Below are 24,084 nucleotides of genomic sequence, written 5' to 3' on the forward strand. Positions count from 1 at the left end.
TTAGACGATCAACAGTTGCAAGCACCGGCACCTTGTGTGCCAGAAGTTTCCGGCCGCAAGTCCACGCCGGGACGAGGGGTCGTGCGCAGATTCCGCGGCCCAGCCTGATCAAGAGGGAGTTTCTTCGCAATAGCTGTGAATAATTCCCGCACGTTCGTCGAAGTCTTTGCAGATGTTTCGAAGAAAAGCAGTCCAGCCTCGCGGGCGTAAGCTTCGGCATCGGCGGTCTGAATGGCTCTCTTATCCGGGTTCTCGGTGACCAAATCCAGCTTATTACCTGCAAGAGCAATGACGATATTCTCGTTCGCTTGACGCTGTAATTCCTTCACCCATGACTTTGCCTTATCCAGCGATGACTGTTCTCACAAAGTGTTCGGTTAGTTTCTGTCCAATGTTCGAAAAAGCACGGTGCCCGGAATCCGTACAGCTTGAGTGATATCGTAGACAACAACAGCACAGTTGGCATTTCTGTAATACATAGGGGCTAGCGACTTATATCGTTCCTGGCCGGCAGTATCCCAAATCTCGAACTTGACCGTTGTGCTTTCGTCCAGCGAAATGGTCTGTGTCAGGAAGGCGGCGCCAATCGTCGACTCTCGGTAGTCATCAAATTGATCCTAAAAGCTCGATTAGATTCTCATGCATCTAACACCCTCCTCAAGGAAGGTTGCAAAAGAAGGCGCCGAAAGCTCACTTTGACGAATCTGAGGACCAGCGAACTCTGGAGGACTGGATGTCAGCGGCCTATCGAATAGTACATGAGGTGCAGAGATCTTTAACCTTTCCGACGGCGGATTCTCCTATACAACCACAAGACGACACATTAGCATTCAAGCCAGAGATAGCCGAAGAGATCTAGCACCATGATAAGCTCACCAAGCAGAACGAGTTTAAACTGAGCGAATCTGGCACCAGGACGGGCTCCTGCTGGCGCTCTGGCGGCCATGATGACTGGAGGGAACAGAACAGTATTAGTTCAGGGATGAATGATTTCGAGTACGGGCGCCAAGGATTTGAGAGGTCAAATTGGTGAAAGATGAGACACGAAGGCGTTGGGCGATGGAGTTGGCGCTTTGAAGATGATGAAGGCGGGCTCCGGGATACTGGGGAGGTTCGATGGCATAAGTTAGTAGTAGTACTAGTTAGGAGTAGTAGTGTTTCGCAGTCTCACAGAAGCAGATGACGAAGGGTCAGCCACAAGGCAACTGGATAACCTGCGGGGCGGTGTGGCGCTTACGAGAACTGCCTAGGGTGTTAAAGTGTTGATTCCAAGTCAAACGCAGCACTTGCACAATGCCTGAGGCCAGAATGCGGAGAAAAGGTTCTGCCGGCCCCCTGAGCACCCCGGACTAACCCTCAGACAAAACCGCTTCTATGGGAGAGGGCAATCTAACAGTTCTCCTCCCCTCTGTTATACACTACAACCGAGCATTTATTATATCTATGTATGCCTTAGGATTATTGTCTTTTGGACAGTAGGTACAGGGCAAATAATCGAAAAGAGCTATGATTTCAAGGCCATTCATTCTATATACATAATAGATTCTGGTGCTTGAGGAAGGGCCCTATATATACTACTAAGACGCTTATGGCCTCAGGCAGTAAGGTAGGGCAGGCAGAGCAGACTATATAAACCTTCCCATCTGTAACACAACACATCATACTACACTACTCTCATCTTCTAACCCCCCCTACAACATCAACTTCTCTTTATCAATACCAGATAAGTTTAACAACAAGAATACACACAACGGAGGATACATCCACCGCAGAGCCGACTAGCAGCCAGCCTCATGGGGGTTTCTGGACAGAGGCGCCGCCGACTGACCCCCAGACAATCTCCCCAAAGCTCAGCAGTTTCCTGAAAAGGCTCAATGGCACTCTGGGTGCCCCAAATGTCCACAAACGGCCGCCGGTGATCTTCCCCACGGATCAAAATCAGCTTCCTGCCGGAGGGGGATGCGCAGGGATGAGACACCTTTTCCTCCTGGTGGTGTGCACCCAAACATGGGAAAAAGACATGGCTAGCATTGTTTAGCGCATGGACAAGTAGCCATATAGGCAATGTGCAGTGGGATGAGCAGCCCTAGTATGTCTAGGGTATTGCAGTACTCCAGCCACAAGAGGGAATATGGAAAACTATGATCATCTGGGATTGTGACCCCCAATCCCCATTCAACACTGAGCATAGGGCAACACATCCAACAAAACACCCTCACAAATTCCTTCTCCCTATCCAGAATAAACTGGTCAAGTTCCAAGACCAAGTGAATGAGCGCAGGCCGAGGGCCCAGATCTAAAACCTCTTTTTATCACACCAATACCTCATTATCCAGGGATGATAAGTACCTTAAGCACACAATGAAGTGGTTTATGGATATGGTTAACCTTGGCGACATGTCCTTCAAGGACTTCAATAAGGAAGAGGAGGACAGAGGGCTACACCCTGATCAGCTAGCAGTAGAGATAGGATGCAGGTGATTATAGAGGATACATGCAACACCGCCATTAAAGGGGACTATTAATGCTAGGTTAGCAACATCATAACCAAGAGACAGCACTGTTTGCTCAGACAGAAGATGGAGATAGGACTTGAATTTAACCATAGGAACTTTGGTATCCTCTCTATTATGTATATAGCACTAAATACCAGCTCCTATAGCTAGGTTAAAGGTTCTTATAATGCAGCCAAGGCCATCTTGATTCCACTCTCCATCTATGGTTCTCAAACCAGACAGGTACCCTTTTATTGTTAAATAGGTAGCAATCCGTCAAATAAGGACACCCCCATCCTCTTATCTGATTCAAAGTCATCATGAGGCTGTAGCTAAGAAGATGAGACTATTAAGGGTGTATATGGAGATCGCAGGAAAGCAGTATTAGGTTAGAGAGAGGCCTTGTTTGAACTGGTCAACTTGTTCAAATTATTTAAATTATTCAAATCAGTTGACTTATTCGAATTGGTCGACTTAAGTAAGTCAGGATGACTTGTGCTTTATATATTATTATTCTCATGTGACAGGAAGTCCTTGAGATCTCCTATCTAGGTACTGCTTCCTTGCCGCTTTGCATCATGATTACACTCAACAGGGGTACAGTTATCGCGGCGCTGGGGGGGTGAACGAATCGATAGGAGCATGGCTTAGACCACTAAAAGCGGCGATGGATTATGCACAGCGCGGAAGCCACAGTTTCTGTCCTGATTAGGTAAAGCCTTGCATAATCAACCACATGCTGGCATAACTTAGGTACTGAGATTCGTACCTAATTCCCCTTCATGCGCTGGGATTCTCCAACCTCTCCAAGCCTCGACTTTGTCTCTGTCATTATTCATCTAATTCACTCCTTCGTTCCTTCGCTTTTTCGCATTATGTGCTGATTCTGTTTCTTAACTTCCATTTCTCGGCTCACCTTTCTTCCTAGATTCCCTATCCGAGCTGAGTTGTACCTCCCCAGTCGCGGGAAACATTGACGATGGCTCCTCCTGTCCTTCCATTCCGCGATATCAATCTGCACGCCTCTCCCTCTCACTATGCCTTCACTTCACCTTCATCGCCGAATGCCCAGACGCTGGTTGTCGACCGGCCAACCGGCGACCTGCGTCTTACAGATGGTCCCCTTTCTGGCGCGAAGCGCATCTCGAGCATTGCCGGTATCTTGGGCATCATCAAGTTGAAACTTGGTACGTTCATCACCGGGAAGGTTCTCTGAGTGGACTCGTTAGACTGACGGGACTTCTTTAGATAAATATCTTATAGTTATCACCAAGGCTCAGCCGATGGGCCGTCTGCGCGGTCATATGGTTTACAAGGTCGCCGCAACTGAGTTCTTGCCCCTCCGCGAGCGTCCGTTGCACGATCATGACGAAGATACTTACTTGGCGTTGATGAAAGAGTTGCTACGCACTGGGCCAATGTACTTCTCCTATGCACTGGACCTTACCAACAGTTTCCAGCGTCAATCACAAAGCGATCCCAGTCTTCCGATGTGGAAGCGCGCCGACGACCGTTTCTTCTGGAATCGTTTCATTCAATCAGACCTGATCGATTTTAGCTTGGGAGAACATGATACCGCCGGTATGCGTTATGGCCCACAACCCGGAGTTGACGCTTATATTCTGCCGGTTATATTTGGAATGTTGCGTATCACCGCGGCTCGAGTCAAGTCAACGTCCTTCACGTTCGCTCTTATCAGCAGGCGGTCCAGGCACCGGGGCGGAACCAGATATTTCTCGCGCGGTATAGATGATCAGGGCCATGTTTCGAATTACAATGAGACGGAGCAGATAGTTATCTTGAATGATGCAGCAGGAGGACTAGCTGGATTCGCTCCTGGGCAATCGATGGCTAAGGACAAATCCGGCGACTCGGGTCGCGATCTCCAGGTCATGTCTTTCGTGCAAACTCGAGGAAGCGTGCCTGTATACTGGGCCGAGGTCAACAATCTCAAGTACACCCCGAAACTTGAAGTCCGTGGAGTTGAGACTGCGGTCGACGCTGCGCGCAAGCATTTCACAGAGCAGATCAAGATATACGGTGAAAACTATATGGTCAACCTCGTTAATCAGAAAGGAAGGGAGGAGCGCGTGAAGAAGGCCTATGAACAATTAGTCCGCATCCTAGTGTCCTCCTCAACCGAAGACACCGAGGCCGACGAGGCCACCTCTGAGAAGGTGCATGTTGTTGAGCCAACTCAAAAGCAAAAGGAGCTGGATCGCCTTCACTATGTCTACTTTGACTTTCACAATGAAACGAAGGGCCTCAAATGGCATCGTGCTGAATTGCTAATGGACCGTCTTGTGGACGGACTCTCAAGGGGCGGATATTTCCGCGGCGTGGAAAATCCCGGTGCTCCTGGCGGACAACTGGACACTCGGTCGCTGCAGTCCAGTGTCGTTCGGACCAATTGCATGGATTGCCTCGACCGGACAAACGTGGTACAGAGTATGCTTGGACGGTGGGCTGTCACACGGCAACTCATGGATGCCGGAGTCCTTCGTCCCGGTGAAGCTGCGAACGATGATCGAGAGTTCGAGAACCTGTTCCGTAATATCTGGGCGGACAACGCCGATGTTGTCTCCAAAGCCTATTCGGGTACAGGAGCTCTCAAGACGGACTTCACTCGCACTGGCCAACGGACGCGGGCTGGAATGGTACAGGATCTCAGCAATTCCATCACTCGTTATATACGCAACAACTTTTTGGACGGCCCCAGACAGGATGGTTTCGACGTGTTTCTCGGCACATATCTTCCCCCCGACTCTGCACTGGGCAGCTTCCAGCTCTTCATCGACCGCAGGCCGATCATTATTCAATCGATTCCTTACATTCTGGCCGCTGGTCTGTTCATGATCTTCGTTTCGATCTTTACGAGGCGCTTACCCGACTCTACTATCTGGCCCATTCGCATATTTGTTTTCTTCTGGATTCTTGTATCGGGATATTGTGCGCGCTTCATCCTCGCGCATGGCATGCTCTATGTAAGTTCAACTCAACACATACGTCTCCTGAGCTTCACTCCTTGGCACTAACGTTGTTTGAACGTAGGTCAACTGGCCTAAACTGAATCCCCCTGCGGCTGGATCCGAGGGCTATCAGGATGCACTCATCAAAGCCCGTTCAGATCCTATAGTTGGAAAAATGCTCCCTGCGAGAAGGCACCAGCGGGGTTACAGCAATGCTCGCCTGGTCTTCCTTGAGGAAGGTAAAACGAGGATTGAGTGATTTATTCCCTCCTGTTAGGGCAGCACTTTTTCATTGCTTTTCTTTTCTTCTTGACAACAGCGTGTGGCAATAGCATACGATATTCTTGTAGTTTACACTGGAGGTAGCTCCGATCTTCTTTTACTCTCTACCAAATCTTGCTCATGGGCGTCGTTGTCCTTAATATCCATCTCTTCATCCAACAAGTTGCTTCTAGCAATGACATACCCGACTTCTGTCTTGTTCCACGTGACGATAACCGATAAGGAAGTCCTGAAGTTCTCCGAGCGTCGGAGTTCAGCGGTCATGCAGAATCTCCAAAGTAGTAGTCCCCGCAACACTTTCTGAGAAAACATCAGTTTACTTACTCTTGCTCCCCCCCCCGCACTGACGAGGCATATCATCTCTCATGCGAGGGTTCTTTTTGTTTTCTCGCCCCAGTAGGACTTATCAATCTCGTTCATTCTCTGGTAGCTCATTCGCAATGGCCCGAAACTATGATGTAAGTGATCATAACGGTCCTGGTATATATGCCTCCTGATGCTTCAATTGTGCTGAACGAAGGACCAGGCCGCCATCTCGGCACTCAATTCGCTGCAGAGCAACTTTACAATCATTCAGGAGGTCAACAAAGATCGAAAGAATATGAACTTACGGTCGATCCCGGAGATGATTGAGTGGCTCCGGCGTATTGGATACAAGGTATGTGTTACTTTCAGCTTCGGAATTGAAGTGCTTGAGGTTTCCTTTGCTTGCGAAAGTATGTCCGTGGGCTGATGAGGCACGCTTATATCTTTTACAGTCCTCCGACCTGAACCGCCTGAATCCCGTACATATCGCAGGTACGAAAGGGAAGGGTTCGACATCAGCGTTTGTCTCCTCCATCCTGTCCCAGTACACCGCATCCCAATCGCCAGAACTGGAACAGTCGTCCCGAAAGCTCTCCAAGATTGGCCTTTTTACCTCGCCTCACTTGCGATTTGCCCGCGAGCGCATCACCATCGACAATACCCCACTGTCGGAGGAAAAGTTTGCTCAATATTTCTTCGAGGTTTGGGACCGCTTAGAGGAATCTGCCCGCGTGGCTGGGGAAGATGCCGCCAGTCTGCAGACAAAGCCGCAGTACTTCCGCTATTTGACTCTGATGGCGTTCCATGCGTACCTCAGCGAGGGCGTAGACGCCGCGGTCATTGAGTGTGGGATCGGTGGGGAGTACGACAGCACAAATGTGATTGAACAACCTATCGTCAGTGCGATCACCAGCTTGGGAATCGATCACACCGCTCTCCTGGGAAACACTGTAGATGAGATTGCCTGGCATAAAGGTGGAATCATCAAGTCCGGCGCCAAAGCTTTTAGTGCTCCGCAGCCCGCCAGTGCGGAGGAGGTTCTACGCAAGCGTGCCCAGGAGAAGGGAACTCAGCTGCAGGTCGTGCCGCGGCACCCTGATCTACGCGCTGATGGTGACATCAAGCTGGGTCTTGCCGGTGATTTCCAATATACAAATGCCTCCTTGGCTACTGCAGCGGCGGCCGAGTTCCTCTCGAAGTTGGGCATTGAGAATATTCCTGCTGACTTTATGGAGAAACCACTGCCACCTAAATTCCGCAAGGGATTGGAGTTGGCTCGATTGGGTGGCCGATGTGAGACTCGACGGGAGCGAGATGTCACCTGGTACATTGACGGTGGCCATACCTTGGAAAGCATCAAGTTGGCCGGTCAATGGTTCGCTTCCCAGATTCAGCTCAACTCTTCATCCACTGTTGCAGCAGAGAAGAAACTGCGCCTCTTGATCTTCAACCAACAGACTCGTGATAGCAACGCCCTTGCTCAAGCCCTTCATGATACTCTCTCTGCCGCTTTAGGATCGGAGAAACCTTTCACACATGCAATTTTCTGTACCAATGTCACATACAAGGATGCTGGCTATCGGCCAGACCTTGTAAGCATCAACACAGATGCATCCGATGTCGAGAGACTGCGGGTGCAAAATAGCCTTGCGGCGAAGTGGAATGAGATCGATCCCGAAGCTGAAGTGAGGGTTTTCGGGACCATTGAGGAAGCCGTCGAATTTGCCAGGACGCTTGCAAATGAGGAGAGAGGCCGCATAGGCAATGATGAGGCCCCTGTGATGACCTTCGTTACAGGCAGCTTGCACTTGGTCGGTGGCTTCCTTGATGTTATTGAGACCAAGCCTGGTCCACAGTAAGGCCATTTCATGCTTCAACCTATCTGCTATACATCATCACCAGTTTGGGCTTGAACTCTACAAACGCCCTCAACAGGTTTTCAACACGAAGATACCCATTTGTTTCTTTGATCTTTAATTTTGCCTTTGTATAAACCGACTATAGGTATCCTCCTGTCCGGGAGATGTCCACTCTTGGTGTTCAGCAGACCTCCATCTCTTAAAATACACTGCTATGGGATTCATGGCACTCGAGTAGCATTTTGAACAGATTCTGTGTTTGTAGTTTCTTTGAAGTAGTGGTGCGACAATCTTTCTTCCCACAGTGCCTGGCAGATATATCCCACCGAGGTCGAGTCCCGGAGAGTCCTTTCATATGAGACCCTATAGCTCAAGTGTTAAGCCCAAAAATGATACGTGTCTTATAACGAGTAACCAGTGTTTCAACCCCCCCCTCCGGGAAGATTATCATATGTTTCATGTATTCCTTTAGCTAATAATAATCTATTTAAGACTAAAACAACAGTGCCATGATTATTATTGTTGTTGTGGCTCCCCGCGAGAACAACCACCAGTAAGTGACGTGGGGCAGCCGCTGAAAACCTTCCCGTATCTATTTTGCGCCCTCCCCCAACTCGAATCTCAACCTCTCCATCCCGCTTTCTACACACCAGGCGCCATGTCAGAATCCAAGGAATCGAAGGGCAAGGGACCCGAGGCGCCGTCCTCGGACAAGCAATCCAAAACCGACAAAGGGAGCGCCGTGAAATTGAACCCCCAGATGGTGGAATCGCTGTTGGAGAACAACCCCGCTCTCAGGAACGAGATGGCCGGTATGAACAAGGAGGAGGCGGCGGAGGCATTGCGCAAGATGAACATCGCCGACCTGCTGACGGGTCTCTCGGTTTCCGGCAAAAACCAGAAGGACATGGCTTCGTACAGGTTCTGGCAGACGCAGCCTGTGCCCCGATTCGATGAGACGAGCAGCGACGTGGGTGGGCCCATCAAGATGATCGACCCGGAGAAGGTGTCGAAGGAGCCGGATACGCTGATTGAAGGGTTCGAATGGGCAACGTTGGATTTGACGAATGAGGCTGAGCTGCGCGAGCTGTGGGATCTGTTGACGTATCACTACGTTGAGGATGACAATGCCATGTTCCGATTCAGATACGCGGAATCCTTTCTACACTGGTGGGTGCATAGTGCGATGGGAGGCGATCTTCTCGCAACAATTGAACGATTTGGAATTGAGATGCTTCTCGAAGAGGTGCTAACGGATAGTTTCGTAGGGCTCTGATGTCCCCGGGCTGGAAAAAGGAATGGCACGTCGGTGTCCGCGCTACCAAGTCCCGCAAATTAGTGGCATCTATCTGCGGTGTGCCTACTGAGATTCGTGTTCGTGATCAGAAGATTAAGGTGGTGGAGATCAATTTCCTCTGCATTCACAAGAAGCTCCGCTCCAAGCGTTTGACACCCGTTCTCATCAAGGAGATCACCCGTCGTAGCTATCTGAATGGCATCTACCAGGCCATCTATACCGCCGGTGTGGTGCTCCCCACTCCCGTCAGCTCGTGCCGGTACTACCACCGTCCTCTGGACTGGTTGAAGCTCTATGAAGTCGGCTTCTCTCCTCTTCCTGCTGGCTCCACCAAGGCCCGCCAGATCACCAAGAATCACCTGCCTAGCAGCACCTCGACCCCTGGCCTGCGTCCGATGGAGTCTAAGGACATCGACGCCGTCCAGGACTTGCTGGAGCGGTACTCCTCGCGCTTCGCTCTGAACCAGGCATTTACCCGGGAGGAAATCGACCATTGGCTGGTGCACAAACCAGAGGTGGTGAAGGAGCAGGTCGTCTGGTCATACGTGGTGGAAGACGCCGACACTCACAAGATCACCGACTTCTTCTCATTTTACAACCTCGAATCGACTGTCATTCAGAATGCGAAGCACGATAACGTGCGTGCTGCTTATCTGTATTACTATGCGACTGAAGTTGCGTTCACCAAGGACATGAAGGCTCTCAAGGAGCGTCTACTGATGCTGATGAATGATTGCCTGATCCTGGCCAAGAAGGTACGTGAACTTGGAATTTATTTACTTTTTCCTCTCTCGAAACGACTGAGCCCTGACATTTTCCGACCTCATTAGGCGAAATTCGACGTCTTCAACGCTCTCACACTTCACGATAACCCCCTGTTCCTCGAGCAGCTCAAATTCGGCGCAGGCGATGGTCAACTCCATTTCTACCTCTACAATTACCGAACCGCCCCTATTCCGGGAGGAGTCAACGAGAAGAATCTGCCGGATGAGAAGAGAATGGGAGGAGTTGGCATTGTCATGCTGTAGATGTTCTCTCATTCTATTATGTGTATCAATTCTTTTATCGATGGTCACACTGTGTACTCATTCTTCGCTGATGACTCGAACCAACTTATGAGAATCCAGATGAGCATGAAAATACTATTACTCTTGATCCCTTAGTATTAGCCAAGCGTTGAATCTATGACCAAAAATATTATGATGCCCGAAACTCTTAAGCCCAACGAAGTGATGGGCCAATCTACATAGCTATCTAGTGGCATGCCATGGCTGGAATGCCCCAGGCGCCAAGGCAGCCCTGTCCGTTTCCGTGACGTCGCCATCACATGGGGACCCAGTCCAGACTCTCTAGACTCTCCAGAATTCCTTCGCACACTCTGCACTGTCGCTCGACAACAACGAATCGTTCTGTTTCAACCGGCCGATTGGTCCGGGGACTCCCTTGGACATGAATTACTATGAATAATCTTCATCTTGGCTATTGACTCTCCAGCGTGAAGCTGACTAGCTGTTTGTAATCCTAACACCTATCTTAAGTACTCTGCATGCCCCCTCAATTCAGTCTGAGATAGATTGCACTGGTACTCGACACAGTCAATGACTTGATCGGAAATTGAAGCGAATGCATGCACTGGGCTTTTCTGTGAAGGTCTCAATCCCTTTGATATATCATCTGTACTCTGTGAGTCCGTCGCGAAGATGGGTCTCGGTCAGTCAACCGAACAGGCGGGCCACTCGCCAGGTAAGTATTTACAAGACTATGCGCTCCCCCGATAGAAGTAATTGCAGATGCTTTGAACTAAAAAACATCAACTGAGGAAACAGAGCAATTGAGCCATGTGCTGGCCGAACGGTTCGCGACCAAATGCTTCACCCCGCTGGAGCTTACTCACTTCAAAGACAACTTCTTCTCTCGTGCCATAGACCAGGAGGGCATCAAATACTGGAGCGAGAAGATCCTTTCCGACTTCTTGGGTATCCCGGATAGTAGTGACTCGCACTGCCCGCTGGATGCGGGGCCGGTGCTCTTCCGTATGGTCTCGTACTTGGGAGCGTTTCCCTTCCAGAATACAATGGCCCCCAGCGTCCTGACTTTCGAGGCCATGGTGAAAGTGGTCGTGCTGTTGACGGAAAGATATGGGAAAGTTCTGAGACGAGCGCGTAGGGACCGCGTCAAGCTATTGTTCGGGAGTCTAGCTGATGTTGGGAGGCGCGGTGCTGGTCAACCTCCAGACGAGAATGCCGACAACAAGGAGGAAGATAAATCATCCACGGCCAAATCGCATGCTACAGGCTTTGCGGTTGATGACCCTGCTAATGACAACTACGAGGACGATGAGGACGATGACGACCTCGTGCTCGCAGCGTTGGAGTCTTTGGATGCTATTGATGTGTTCAAGCATGACTCTCGTGTTGACAAGACGGTCTACGAAGCCCGGATCTCAGTCGCAACGTTTCGTCGTCTTCTCATGCTTCTGATCGTCATCGCTCCATTGAGCTCTCTTGAACCTGTGAAGAAGTACACTTCTGATCTCAACGAGGAGCGAATGGACAACGTCCGACAAGAAGCCGATAGCATCCTGGCTGCTTTCGACCTCAATAAATCAGCTGACGGGATCAGCTTTCAATCATTTTCCGAGATCGTCTCAGGCTCCTTGCCATATCTCTTTGATCCGTTGACGACGCTCTTCGAGCATCTTCTTTTCAGCAAGAACCTGGATCTTTCCCAGAAGCGGGGCGGGACCGAAACAACAATTGTAGCGGACACGGCAGAGGAAGTATCAGAAAGTCCACTGTCATCCCCATCATCTATCATGCTCCCTGGCAGCTTCGAGTCGACGATCCTGAAACCGAGTGCTATATCCCATCTCTCATTCTTCCTCTCCTCCCCTGCAACGGACGTCAACCTCCTCCGTGGCAATATGCGCCTGCACCCTGTCTTCTCCACAGTGGCACATGGCTCATCTTTAACTTCCTTCTCCCACAATGTCCTCACATGGAATTCGGGTACGCTTCTCCTGCTCGAGGGCGCTGTTACTGAGTCGTCGGACCGCGGGGTAGGCACGATTACTCTAGGAGCATATCTTCCACAGCACTGGAAATCAGGTCCATTAGCCCACTCCCCATCTAGACCATTCGATTCCTTATCTCTACCCTGTCTTTTCGAGCTATCTCCAAAACATCTGCTCATGCAAGGAAACACCTCCCCTTCGGTTCATAAACCCAATGCACCCTCGGCATACTTCTCCACAAACACAGGCATCGCAATCGGCTGTCAGATCCCCCCTCCCTCCCGAAGTCAACAATTCGAGCCCACGCCACTTGGCGCAGGCAGTTTGATCATCGACGCTAGCCTCGAGTCTGCAACCTTCTATGCCTCGCCCATCGGACACAACGGCGTCTTCCTCCCCTCCCCTTCTGTGTCTAAGAATGGGTCTGAAACCACATCCAAAATGCAAATAGATATCTACACGCTCGAGGTCTGGGGGCTGGTCCCCGACCCCTCGGATGAGACGCTAACTGAGCCGGGCCACAACGCGATCGAGCGGCAACGCGCAAGGTGGGACTTTGAAGCCCGCGAGGCGGAACGGAGACGGAGCTTGAATCTGAAGGCTGGGGCAGGCGACTCAGCCATGGAAGGTGCGAGATGGCTTCTGGAGACTGCTGGGTTAATTGGTGATCGGCCGGGACGAAGTGGCGGTAGTATGTGAGATTCTCGGCGATATTGAATGATTTGATGTTTGCTGGTACTTTATCTTGATGATGGCGTTAGATTCAAAGAAACTTGGGACGGGTTGGGGGGAGGGGGTGATAGTATTTGGCGTTCTTGTTCCTGCGATTTGGTTTGATACTTTTTATGTGATCGGGCTTCTTATTCAGTGTTGGGATTACATATTTTGTTCCAGCAATAGAATTCCATGCCACTGGCAATGGGAATTGTCTCATCTCTAATATCGATTGACACGGAGAATCTCAAGAAGAGTGATATGTTAAACAAATTATATCGTACATCAGCTACCGGGGCAGATGGATTCAGTCCATATTTCATACCCTCAGTGGCGGAAGACCCGTCGGAGGGCCATAGAAATCCTTCAATTCCTCTTCTTCCTCCTCTTCCTCGGCAGGTGTGTTGATGTTCTCGATCTCCGAGTCCTCTTCCGCTGCTTTTCCTCTGAGTGCCCGACCGCGCGCACCGGACATTACAGCAGGAGCAGGCGTGCCGCTCTTCCTTATCTCCTCGGGCTCGTGGCCATCGTCTTTAGTCTCGCGGGGAAGACGCATGGCGAGGAACCCGTCCGGCGCACGTTCGGCACGGTCCATGATTTCATTCATATATTTGCGTACCTCCTCAGGAGGTTTGACGACACGTCCGAGGGGCTCGAGAAATTTGGGGTTGGCGCTGTAGATACGTAGCGTCACTGGTTGATAGTACTCCTTGAGGTTTGTCTTACCCGCGTCTTCCTGCTTCTCCTTGGACGGCTGCTTCTCTGAATCTAGTTTTACTTTGCTAGGTGTTTCTGTTGGTTGACCCTTTTGGTCACCCTTGTCCTCTGACGTCTTGACCGGTTCAGAAGTGCTTGGCTTGGGACCAGCATCTGCGGGGGTAGGTTCCTGTTGCGGCTGGCCGTTCTCTTGATCCTTTCCAGGCTCTTCAGCCTTATCCCCCGCTTTCTTATCCTTGTCGTTGCTCTTGTCCGCCTTCTTGGATTTAGCTGACTTTCCTTTGGCTCGCGTGGTGGTTGCAGCCGAAGCGATTTCAATAGGGAAAGGCGTGTTTGGGTCCACCTTCCGAGTAAGGAGAAAAGATGCTAGGACAGTGTTGCCGCCAGGGAGCCATTCTAGTATGGAGTACTCGGGAAACAGATATCTATCACCTGAACCTGCGTGGCCCGAAGTACTACTGCCATATGGAGTCAGAGGGGAAGTAAACTCGAAGACAACTGACTTGTATGCAAATCTAGCAGGGGGTGGTGGAGGAGGGGCCGGCCGATAATACGGAGCAGAAGAACCGTGTGGTGGAGGACGAGACTGAATTGCAGGCGATTGGGCTTGGTATGGCGGATACTGCCCGCCTGAGCGCGGTGTTGAACCCTGGGTTGAGGTCGGCTGGTTGGGCGTCGGGCGTACAGCAGGACTCGGACTTAACTGCGGAGGGCCAGAGCCTGGGCCTGACGCTGGTGGTGGAACCACCACAACATTAGAGCCAGGGACTCCAGTAGAGGGCATCTGTACTGTTGACGCCACACCTGGCTCCTGCTTGAGCTGCGGTGTTGCAGCCGACTTCTGAGCAGCAGGAGTTTGAAGCTGCTTCGGTGAGTTCTGGCCGGGATGTTGACTATTTAACTTGAATGCCGGTGAGGGTTTGGGCACTTGAACTTCCACCCTAGGCATGGAATGTTGTTGGCCCTGCGACTGAGGTCGATGTTGCGGGGTGGAACCTTGCTGAGGTAGCGAATGGCCGTGCTGCTGGTTCGCCTGCTGGTGTTGCTGCTGAGGCTTTTGTGACGAGGGTGGAGGTTGGGATGGCTTTTGCTGGGGAGGGTGCGGTGTCTGCGGCGTCTGACGCCCGGCCTGTACTTGAGACTGCGCTTGTAGCTGCCGTTGTTGTTGTTGCTCCCTTGCGCGAATAATTGCATTGAGTTCATCGATGTGAGCCTGGAACGCTCGTAATTGCTCCTGGGACGCTTTACTACTCGCGACAACCCTCATCAAGGCCTTCAGTTCGGGATCCGAAGCGGCTCGGGTCGCAAGCATCTGGATGACAGGGTCCGGGCTCGGTTTCGGAGGTTTCGGAGGTTGTGTATGCTGTGAAGGAGGCGGGCGTTGAGCTGACTGAGGATTATAGGGAGGATGAGGAGGATGGTGCGGAGGAGGGGGTTGATTCGATGTCCGAGCTGGTTGTGGCGGCGGATGTTGGCCCTGATGATAACCCGGCTGTGGAGAGGCAGAGTGTGCTGGAGAGTGATGAGACTGCTGACGTGACTGCTGGGACGACGGTGGATGAGGATATGATTGATATTGCTGGAAGTTGGGATGGCCATAGTGAACCATAGGCCGCTGGGGCGGAGTGTACTGAATGGGCGGCGGCGCATTGGGATCTTTGACAGTGTAGAGCATAGCATCAAACAGATGAGGTCCAACGGCGATATTGCATGATCCAACTTTCACCATCGACTCTTTGGGCGGATTTTTACCCTCGATTTGCTCCCTTTTCGACTTCTTGGGTTTGGTGTAATATCGCTCTAGGATGCCGTCGCTGAGCCATTTCTTCTTCGATCGTTCGAGCGAGGCCAAGAGAACCGCACTGTTATCGACAGCCATGCATCGTCAGCTCATTCATTCCTTCTTAAGGTTGCCAGCACCTGCACACATCCTCTGACGAATCCAGTCCGGCAAAGACGTACCTCTCAGCGATCGACTGATACTCGGTGTCCGGAAGCTCAGCGGGCTGCGGCGAAGACACAGTGGGAAGTGCCTCTCCATCCTTAATCTTCGTCGGTAGAGGTTTTTCAACGGGTGCCGGCGTGGCTGGTAAAGCCGGAGGGGGCGTGGGAGCGACACTCGGCGTCGAACCTTTCTTCTTTGATGACCCTTGAGGCGCGACTTCCGATGCACGTCTCTTCGCGGAGGGCTCACGACGATCGCGGGTGGACAATTTGCGCTTCTCAGCCATTTCGAGGAATCAGAATCAGAGCTGTTGAAGATAAACTGCCTAGAAAGAAGACCAAAGGCATCTCCAACAGCCGTGGAACTGGAGGGATGGGATGAAATGAGAGTTTGGAGGAGAAGGAGAGTTTAAGAAAAGAAACGCGGGAAATTTGTTCGCGGGCGATGAAATCACAGCTCTGGCTGGCAGCAACCAAAAGGCCCGTTCTCTGCGGATTTGCGTCTACAACCCTTCAAGTCCTATGCTCAGTTTTAAATACTCGCTATCTGTCTAGCTCGATGACTATCTAAAGAATTACATGTCCCTTCACAGGCTTATCTGGTTATTCGGGCGGATCTCCGAGGTACGTCTTCGACTATCTCTCTCGTTGATTTCTCATCAAGTCTACTCATGTCTTCTTTTAAGACTACCTGAAGACTTACACGGTTCCCTCAAACAGAATTCTCTCGACGATGGTTGAGCTACAGCCCATCTTTCGGAAGGCCTACTGGACGCTGGCAGTCGCGGGTCTGGTATATGTGAGCCTTATCTGCTCGCTCACATGGCCCAACGTGCAACGATTGTATGCTTTGTTGTTTTTGGAATATCACTGAAAATCGCTAATTGACACTGCTTCGCGATCCTAGTGCCCTTTATGCGAACAAAATCAATCCCGCATTATGGGAGGATGTCAACCAGGTCGAGCGTTTCGGGTTCCTAAGTATGTGAAGTTACATCTGGTGGATCAGTTATACACAGGCTATTGTTGACTTGGGTCAGAAACGCAGGTTCAACCCTTCAATCTGGTGACTCCTGATAACGAGACGCTCTACGGGTGGCATCTACTCCCTCTTCACCTATGCCATGAACACGAAGACGAGCTCAGCGCGAATGAGCCTTCCGGACCAGCCGAAGACTACACCAAAACCCCAGCGTTCCGATTCCTAGCGAACGACCCCAACGCTCAAGTGGTCATCAGCTGTTAGTTCTAAACCTCCCCAGCCCACAGAGCATTGAAAGCCTGCAGTGCTCTAATCACTCCCCGGATTTAGTCCACGGCAACGCGGCCCATCTGGGCTCCGCTCAAAGACCCGAGATCTATCGCATGCTCCTGGGTCTTTCGACGCCCTCCAATCCCGTCCATGTCTTTGCATTGGACTATCGCGGCTTTGGAATTTCCACAGGCACCCCAACAGAAGAGGGCCTGATCACCGATGGCGTCTCACTCCTCAATTTCCTCACAGCAGGACCCCTGCACATCCCCCCATCCAGGATCGTCATCATGGGACAGAGCCTGGGAACGGCCGTCAGCGCCGCAGTCGCCGAGCGCTTCGCATTCGGTTCCCCAGATCCTACAGCGATCCAACCTGCCATCAAAGACCCGGAACCGTTCGCCGGAGTAATCCTCCTCGCGTCCTTCAGCAGCCTGCGCAACCTCCTTGAGTCCTACAGCTTCAAGGGCATCACACCACCAATGCTTTCGCCCCTAATGGGATATCCCCGGATCCAGAGATGGATTAGGAGTCACATCGTGGATCATTGGGATACGGCTGCTCGAGTGGCGCGCCTTGCGGGTGTTGGCCCCTCGGCCGAGGAGGACGCGAAGACATCGTATGGCAGCAAGGGCTTGGATCTGGTCATCGTCCATGCATTCAATGATGTGGAGATTCCGTGGTACGAGGGACGTAGTGTTTGGATCGCTGCCACGGGCGAAGACCAAAAAGATGCCCCCGGTACCCTCGTTTATCAGAGAAAGGACGATGATGGACCTTCTGAGCTGAAGATCTGGGAGAATAGGTCCGGTAAAGACTCAGGAGCGGTGAAGAAGGTTCGCTGGGAACGGGTCGGCTACGGTGGTATGTTGCAACCCCCCATCTTCGGCTTCGGACACCTGTTCGAAGAGACTATGACTGATTATTTTAGGTCACAACCGTGTTGCAACATTTTCTGTTGCTGCATTATCTGTTCTCCGAGCCTTTGAGATGTAGTTCTGAATCACAACCCATTTCTATGACATCCGTATAGACCAATACGAAAGGTTATTTTGGTTGGAGAAGCTCAAAAGGCTGACCGTTCAGTCACCAAATTCAACAGAAATAGAAACGGAAACAGAAACAGCGTCTAATCAATATATCACATGTCATTGATCAAGTTGAGAGGAGAGACGTTCACCAATAAGTACAAGAACCCAGAACCGTTGTCAAAATGCCAATAATCTTAAACTCGCTTTTCCCAGCTCCCATAACAAGGTATATTGTCAAACAAGCCAGAGGAAATTCCTCACAAAGCCCACAGGGTTTGTCTATGTTGCAAAGTAATACATGGTCCCCAATGCTTTGGACACAAAAGATGAATAGCACATTTGAATACAGGGTTAAGAAAGTAGATCGCTGTGGTAATAAAAGATGTATAAATCCGACGAAGGTTGTGCCCTGAGCCTGGAAAGAGTCGTTGAGTCTTTGCGGTCAGCTATGGGTGCTGTTCTGACCTGCAAGTATGCCGTGAAAAGGAACAGATCTTGAAAAGATCTATTTCTTGTGTCTGTCGGCTTGCGCCTTCAGGTACTTCTGAATGAGTTCCTTCCTACAAAGAGAGCCAGTGTGTTAGTAACCAAATCACAATATAGCATAGTTGGGGATAAGATCGTCAACGTACTGCAACTGAGGCTGCGCCTTCTCATAGTGGCTGAATTCCATGGTATATTCACCCTTGCCTTGGGTGGCAGCACGCAGGTGCGAACTGAACCCAAACATTCCGTTAAGACTGCAGTCGGCATAGACGGTGAACTCGTCGACACCGGTCTCGGTATCGTTGATAGTAGCGTTACGCTTGTTGAGGAGGGAGATAACATCACCCTGGAACTCGGAGGGAGCGGTGACAACAGTCTTCATCATAGGCTCAAGGACAGAAGGGTTGCTCTCCATGAAGGCCTTGCGGAAAGCCTGCTGGGTGGCGTTCTTGAAGGACATTTCGGACGAATCCGTCATGTGGGTAGCACCATCGTTGATGACCATTCTGGTACCAAGGACCTTGTGGCCGATAAGAGGGCCCTTCTCGCAAGCAAGGTTGAAACCCTTCTCACAAGCAAACAGGAACTTCTCAGAGATACTTCCACCGACGATCTGCTCTTCGAACTTGTTCTCCTCGAGCTTGTCGGTGGGTTCCATCCAACCAACAACACGGGCGTAGTCACCAGGACCACCCGACTGCTTCTTGAGCAGATGGTCGAATTCGACCTTGTTACCGATGGTCTCGCGATATGCGACCTGGGGAGGACCAGTCTCACAATCAACGCGGTATTCACGGCGCATACGTTCGATATAGATGTCAAGATGCAGCTCACCCATTCCAGAGATCAAAGTCTGCTCACTCTCGGCATCGTATGTCACACGGAAGGTGGGATCTTCTCTCTGGAAACGAGCCATAGCCTTGGAGAAGTTGGCGGAATCCTTGTTGTTCTTGGGCTTGATAGAAAGCGAGATAACGGGCTCAGGAACAAACATGGAGGTCATGGTGTAGCCAAGCTGTCCATCGGTGAAACTGTCGCCAGAAGCGCAGTCGACACCGAAGACAGCGCAGATCTCACCAGCTCCGATTTCTGAAACCTCCTCCATCTCGTTGGAGTGCATGCGGACAATGCGGGGAATCTTGACCTTCTTGTTGTTGCGGGCATTGAAGACGTTGGCACCTTTACGGAGCGTACCCTGATACACACGGATATAGGTCAACTGGCCAAAGTTGCTTTCTTCCAACTTGAAAGCAAGACCAACAAAAGGCTGGCTGTTGTAAGGGACGAGCTTCACGGAGGCCTCATTGCGCTTCTGGTCAAGGGCAAGATTCTCGATCTCAGATGGGTTGGGAAGGTAGTCAATGACACCATCAAGCATGGGTTGCACAGATTTATTCGACAGGGCGGTTCCCATGAAGACTGGAGTGAACTTCAAGCCGACTGTTGCCCGTCGGATAGCGGCCTTGAGCTGCTCCTGTGTGGGCTCCTTCTCGTCCAGGAAGAGCTCCGCGATCTCGTCGTCGACATCGGCAAGTGTCTCAATCAGCATCCTTCTTCTCTCCTCCACCACTGACTTGACCTTCTCGGGGATCTCATCTTTGATGACAATCTCTTCACCGCTAGGTCCATGGTTGTAGATCGACTTCATTCTGATCAGGTCAACCACACCCTCGAACTCGTCCTCGGCGCCGATCGGCACTTGAACTGCAGCAGCGGGGATCTTGAGCTTAGAGTTGATCTGGTCGACGGCCTTGAACGGATTGGCACCCATGCGGTCCATCTTGTTGATGAAGGAAATACGAGGAACGTTGTAACGTCTCATCTGGCGGTCGACGGTGATGGTTTGAGACTGGACACCGGAAACAGCGCAGAGAATCATGACGGCTCCATCAAGAACGCGCAGCGCTCTTTCTACCTCGATTGTGAAGTCAATGTGCCCCGGGGTATCAATCAAGTTGATGTGATATTTCTCCTCCCTGCCATCATCTTCTTTTTTCACCCAATCACAGAACGTAGCGGCAGACTGAATAGTGATACCCTTCTCGCGCTCCAGGTCCATGGAGTCCATCTTCGCACCAACATTGTCGCGACCGCGGACTTCGTGGATAGCCTTGATACGGCCGGTATAGAACAGGATTCGCTCGGTACAGGTTGTTTTGCCGCTATCGATGTGGGCCTATAGAACCAAAGTCAGATACGGTCTTCTGAACATACTCGACCCGTTACACTGTGGTCTTACAGCAATACCAATGTTTCGGATTCTGGACAGCCTTGTTGCCTCAACAGGATCAAGGTTATCAATGATCGCCTCCTGGGTCAGGGCATCGGGATTCGACGCGGCGGCTTCGAGACTAGGTCAAGGACGCAAGTAAGCGATTGATTCAACAGCAAGATGCAAAATAAGCAGAAGCGGACAATCAAAGCGAAGTATCAGATGAAATACTCACACAGCAGCAGCAGCAGCAGAAGCATTTCGCCGTTGCAGGTTATGTCTGTTCAGAATCGACTGATAAGCCGGGCCGGCCGTGGGTGAACGGAGAGCGGCCGTCGACGCGCATCGCTGATACAAGAAAGTCTGAGACTGCAGACGCACGGGCAATCTGGTCAAGCCAGAGATGGCGCGGTGAGGCAACCGCGCAAGAGAAGGACACCGCATGACTCTCACCAGGAATTAGACAAGTGCTGATGCTGCTTCGAATCTCCGCGCCGCGATCGTTTTTCTGCTCTGAAAAAAAGTTCGGGGAAGCCAGGAACATATCACGTGATATGCTCCGATTGGTTGTTTGTCGATCATCGATTGCGCCAATCAGAGTGAAGGGGAAAATAATAGATCAGACCACTCTTATTATTACTACTTAGTAAGTTAGTAGCACTGTAGCACTACGTACTATGTACAATACTTCCATCCATCGGTGCATTTCTTTGATGATTGATTTCTCATATTACCATAGCAAAAATTAAATCAATAGAATCATAACATTGGTCTCAATGCCAGATCACTTCGAAGAAACCAGAAATCAATTGCTGCGGAAATAATTCGCTGCCAGAACAGGTCCCAGCTTCGCTTCCCTGGTGAAGGCATCCAGGTCAAATCTCATCCTTTGCCAGTTGCCGAGAGGGTTTCCGTTCTTGGGAGCGAACTTCTTGCCATCGAAGCCATCTGGTTGTTCGTATAGCAAAAAGACATACCGATGCGGCGAACTTCCCGGAGGAGGTGCAGGGCCAATATAGTTTGCAACAAACGGTGCGGAGGTCTTCAGGATGGCTTCTCCAGTGGCAGTAATGTCATTTGATGGTTCATATCCTGGCTGAATCCAGTGCAGGATGGGCCCCAAGACACCGAAGGACGGGAAAGGGGCATCAATATCCGTGCTGATGACGATGTATTTGCCAAAGGACACATTGAAGGAGAGTTGGGGCTCTCTTTGAGCATCTAGATCCAGCAGTCATGCATCAGCCAAATGGCTCGCATACTGCTATTTTGACAGTGACCAATGTGATAGGATTTCCGCATGCCTACTCACCAGCTTTAGGAACAAATTGACCAGGTGTGTTAATGCGTTGTTCGCCGAGGGTCAGACCAAGGACTTTGGAGCTGTCCTTCTCAGCAAGCGACAATGCGGCCTCAACAGCTTCGATGGATGGCATTCTGACTTATTATTTGATGGATCTCAGCTTGATGCTACCGGTTTGAAGTCGTGCGAATGCATAGATGAAGCCAAGCTTTCAGTCTTAAATGTAAGAGCCAGCTTGTCTGTATAACCTTCATCGGTGTTAACTGGTTCCGCCGGATATATCGGACTTTAGCTCTTTGTTCGGAATTAATTCGATGATTGCGCTGTTAGAATCATATTAAATCTCTCATATTCTAACATTGCTCCAAAAAATCTTGCTGACTTCAAAGCATCTAATGCGATAGTTTTTTGGACCTCATTCAGAGGTTGGGGCTGGAGAATGTATTTATCTAGTTGATGAGCGGCGCGATTTATTGCGTATTGTATGTGGGTGTAAATTACATGACATAACAATACATCATTATCAAGATCACTTCACCGCCTTGTCTTCCGCCACTGGGATAGCTTTAGTGAGCTCCATCAAGATATGTACATCAGAGAACAATTTCATAGAAGCAGAGAAGGTCTCTCTTGCTCGATGTCAACCTCTGGCAACACACCAGGCCCGTGATTAGCTAGATATAAAGATGCGGCTGTCCGTGAATTTGCTTGCCTCGGTTGCTCGTGGCCAGCCCTCAAAACTCAGAAAGCCAGCAGTTAGTCTGGATCATGTATGTTTGTAACTATTGCTTGAATGTCAGCCTTGGAGTTATATTGATTTATCATGTAGTTCATACAAAGACAGCGAGTCATTGGTTTATGGCGTGAGATCGTTAGGTCTTTACACAGTTAGTCGTCCCAGTGGTCCTGATATATAATGAATACCATGTATTGACTTTGCTGGACCTTTCATGCTGATTGAACATGTCGCTTTTGAAGAGATTCCTCCTTCATCAACTCGAGATGAATTACACAGCTACGCTCGCACAGAATTCGAGCGCCATCGCAATGTAACAGACCTTGTGAGTATGATCTCCGTACTAGTTTCAACTTCGAAGCGTTGCTGACTGATGGGTGCTACTCCCTGGGATAAAGCAACATATACGATATCTGCTCTCAGTAAGAATATTCTCTGTTCTGGATCTATATCTGTTAACAACGTTTGCAGACCGGAAAGACCGAGTTTGAAACGATGAAGCGATATATTGATGAACAGGTCGTGGGCTGATAGACGTCTATTGATGTAACGACCAGTAAGCCAGTGCATTAGGTGACTGTTGTTTGCTGCGTTCATCCAACCAACCCAACCAACTCCAAATTGGGTAATGAGGAGAGCTTCTTATAATCTTACAAAATCTCGAGATGTATATATGTACATGATTTGTGTCAACCCAAGGAAAGCAATGACCAACCGACTAGCCCGCATAACTTGTTTCCTAACAATCTCAATTTTGCCGCGCCAACAGTTCTCTCACGGCAGCTAATACACCGATCGACTTCTCATCCGCAGGCTCAATAGCGGACCGAGCGGCGTCTTGCTCAGGGACGGACTTGCGCTTGCCAGCCTCCTTGGCAGCCGCCTCCATGGCAGCATGGCGCTCCCTCCAGTCCTTATCCTCCTTGTCTCTGACCTCGAGTTCACGGAGCCACGCGTCCCGCTTCTCCTGGGCTTTCCGCTGTTCCACCATTTTCTCGAACTCCCTCCGCTGCTGACGCTCAGTCTTGAAGTACATGCCTCCTGCAACGACCGCAATAAGGGTGAAGAACTGTGCGTAGATACGGGCGCGGAACATCTTGTTCATTTCAACCGAGTCGCCGGCTTTCATCGATCTGTAGGCGCGGTAGAGCGCATATGAAGTAGCGGCACATCCTGCTCGGAGAGAAAAAAAAGGAAATTAGAATTGATCATGCAGGAAAAGCGTTGAGTAGGCGTACCTAACGGGATAAGGGGCTCTTCCTTGAACCGTCTGCGAAATTTTTGTAGAGAGGTCTCTTCTTTGAATTGGCTATGGATGAATGAAGTTCGTTAGATCCATTTCCCCCGCACCACAGGGGATAGCCAAACCAGGTTGGGGAACGTACGGGTTATCCTCCAGAGACGAGGGAATCGGTTCCTGGTCCATTTTGACTATGAATTTGGGGTATCACTGGTGCGAATGAAGCTT

The 24,084-nt window shown here is 50.5% G+C and overlaps 10 protein-coding genes across 10 annotated transcripts, besides 2 other annotated features; 5 read left to right on the forward strand and 5 right to left on the reverse strand.

The window, feature by feature from the left end:
• Positions 1 to 8: 8 nt before the first annotated feature.
• ACLA_047400 (Rab family GTPase) lies at positions 9 to 946 on the reverse strand (the record flags this gene model as incomplete). The annotated part of the gene is made up of 5 exons (XM_001271696.1): positions 9 to 356; positions 426 to 617; positions 695 to 721; positions 781 to 800; positions 877 to 946. The coding sequence occupies 5 exons, from the start codon at positions 944 to 946 to the stop codon at positions 9 to 11; spliced, it is 657 nt and encodes a 218-aa protein (XP_001271697.1).
• Positions 947 to 3,474: 2,528 nt separating this feature from the next.
• ACLA_047410 (putative phosphoinositide phosphatase (Sac1)) lies at positions 3,475 to 5,723 on the forward strand (the record flags this gene model as incomplete). The annotated part of the gene is made up of 3 exons (XM_001271697.1): positions 3,475 to 3,682; positions 3,744 to 5,479; positions 5,547 to 5,723. The coding sequence occupies 3 exons, from the start codon at positions 3,475 to 3,477 to the stop codon at positions 5,721 to 5,723; spliced, it is 2,121 nt and encodes a 706-aa protein (XP_001271698.1).
• A 463-nt stretch (positions 5,724 to 6,186) lies between these two features.
• ACLA_047420 (tetrahydrofolate synthase) lies at positions 6,187 to 7,911 on the forward strand (the record flags this gene model as incomplete). Its single annotated transcript, XM_001271698.1, has 3 exons — positions 6,187 to 6,204; positions 6,273 to 6,404; positions 6,505 to 7,911. The coding sequence occupies 3 exons, from the start codon at positions 6,187 to 6,189 to the stop codon at positions 7,909 to 7,911; spliced, it is 1,557 nt and encodes a 518-aa protein (XP_001271699.1).
• A 658-nt stretch (positions 7,912 to 8,569) lies between these two features.
• Positions 8,570 to 10,236, forward strand: ACLA_047430 (glycylpeptide N-tetradecanoyltransferase swoF; the record flags this gene model as incomplete). The annotated part of the gene is made up of 3 exons (XM_001271699.1): positions 8,570 to 9,081; positions 9,180 to 9,963; positions 10,039 to 10,236. The coding sequence occupies 3 exons, from the start codon at positions 8,570 to 8,572 to the stop codon at positions 10,234 to 10,236; spliced, it is 1,494 nt and encodes a 497-aa protein (XP_001271700.1).
• A 672-nt stretch (positions 10,237 to 10,908) lies between these two features.
• ACLA_047440 (TLD domain-containing protein) lies at positions 10,909 to 12,920 on the forward strand (the record flags this gene model as incomplete). The annotated part of the gene is made up of 2 exons (XM_001271700.1): positions 10,909 to 10,951; positions 11,035 to 12,920. 2 exons carry the CDS (start codon positions 10,909 to 10,911, stop codon positions 12,918 to 12,920), a joined length of 1,929 nt encoding a protein of 642 aa, XP_001271701.1.
• Positions 12,921 to 13,254: 334 nt separating this feature from the next.
• Positions 13,255 to 15,883, reverse strand: ACLA_047450 (uncharacterized protein; the record flags this gene model as incomplete). The annotated part of the gene is made up of 2 exons (XM_001271701.1): positions 13,255 to 15,514; positions 15,615 to 15,883. The coding sequence occupies 2 exons, from the start codon at positions 15,881 to 15,883 to the stop codon at positions 13,255 to 13,257; spliced, it is 2,529 nt and encodes an 842-aa protein (XP_001271702.1).
• Positions 14,380 to 14,880: a mobile genetic element.
• Positions 14,599 to 15,147: a mobile genetic element.
• Positions 15,884 to 16,329: 446 nt separating the features above from the next.
• On the forward strand, positions 16,330 to 17,844 carry ACLA_047460 (alpha/beta hydrolase; the record flags this gene model as incomplete). The annotated part of the gene is made up of 5 exons (XM_001271702.1): positions 16,330 to 16,439; positions 16,504 to 16,577; positions 16,637 to 16,837; positions 16,909 to 17,712; positions 17,780 to 17,844. 5 exons carry the CDS (start codon positions 16,330 to 16,332, stop codon positions 17,842 to 17,844), a joined length of 1,254 nt encoding a protein of 417 aa, XP_001271703.1.
• A 540-nt stretch (positions 17,845 to 18,384) lies between these two features.
• On the reverse strand, positions 18,385 to 21,021 carry ACLA_047470 (elongation factor G; the record flags this gene model as incomplete). The annotated part of the gene is made up of 4 exons (XM_001271703.1): positions 18,385 to 18,439; positions 18,512 to 20,541; positions 20,605 to 20,716; positions 20,813 to 21,021. The coding sequence occupies 4 exons, from the start codon at positions 21,019 to 21,021 to the stop codon at positions 18,385 to 18,387; spliced, it is 2,406 nt and encodes an 801-aa protein (XP_001271704.1).
• Positions 21,022 to 21,382: 361 nt separating this feature from the next.
• On the reverse strand, positions 21,383 to 22,013 carry ACLA_047480 (YbhB/YbcL family Raf kinase inhibitor-like protein; the record flags this gene model as incomplete). The annotated part of the gene is made up of 2 exons (XM_001271704.1): positions 21,383 to 21,798; positions 21,890 to 22,013. 2 exons carry the CDS (start codon positions 22,011 to 22,013, stop codon positions 21,383 to 21,385), a joined length of 540 nt encoding a protein of 179 aa, XP_001271705.1.
• Positions 22,014 to 23,364: 1,351 nt separating this feature from the next.
• On the reverse strand, positions 23,365 to 24,042 carry rcf1 (respiratory supercomplex assembly factor RCF1; the record flags this gene model as incomplete). The annotated part of the gene is made up of 3 exons (XM_001271705.1): positions 23,365 to 23,789; positions 23,855 to 23,925; positions 24,002 to 24,042. The coding sequence occupies 3 exons, from the start codon at positions 24,040 to 24,042 to the stop codon at positions 23,365 to 23,367; spliced, it is 537 nt and encodes a 178-aa protein (XP_001271706.1).
• Between the last annotated feature and the right edge of the window lie 42 nt (positions 24,043 to 24,084).

This window comes from Aspergillus clavatus, genomic scaffold (genome assembly GCF_000002715.2).
Source record: "Aspergillus clavatus NRRL 1 1099423829800 genomic scaffold, whole genome shotgun sequence".
In the NCBI taxonomy this organism is placed as follows: Eukaryota; Fungi; Ascomycota; class Eurotiomycetes; order Eurotiales; family Aspergillaceae; genus Aspergillus; species Aspergillus clavatus.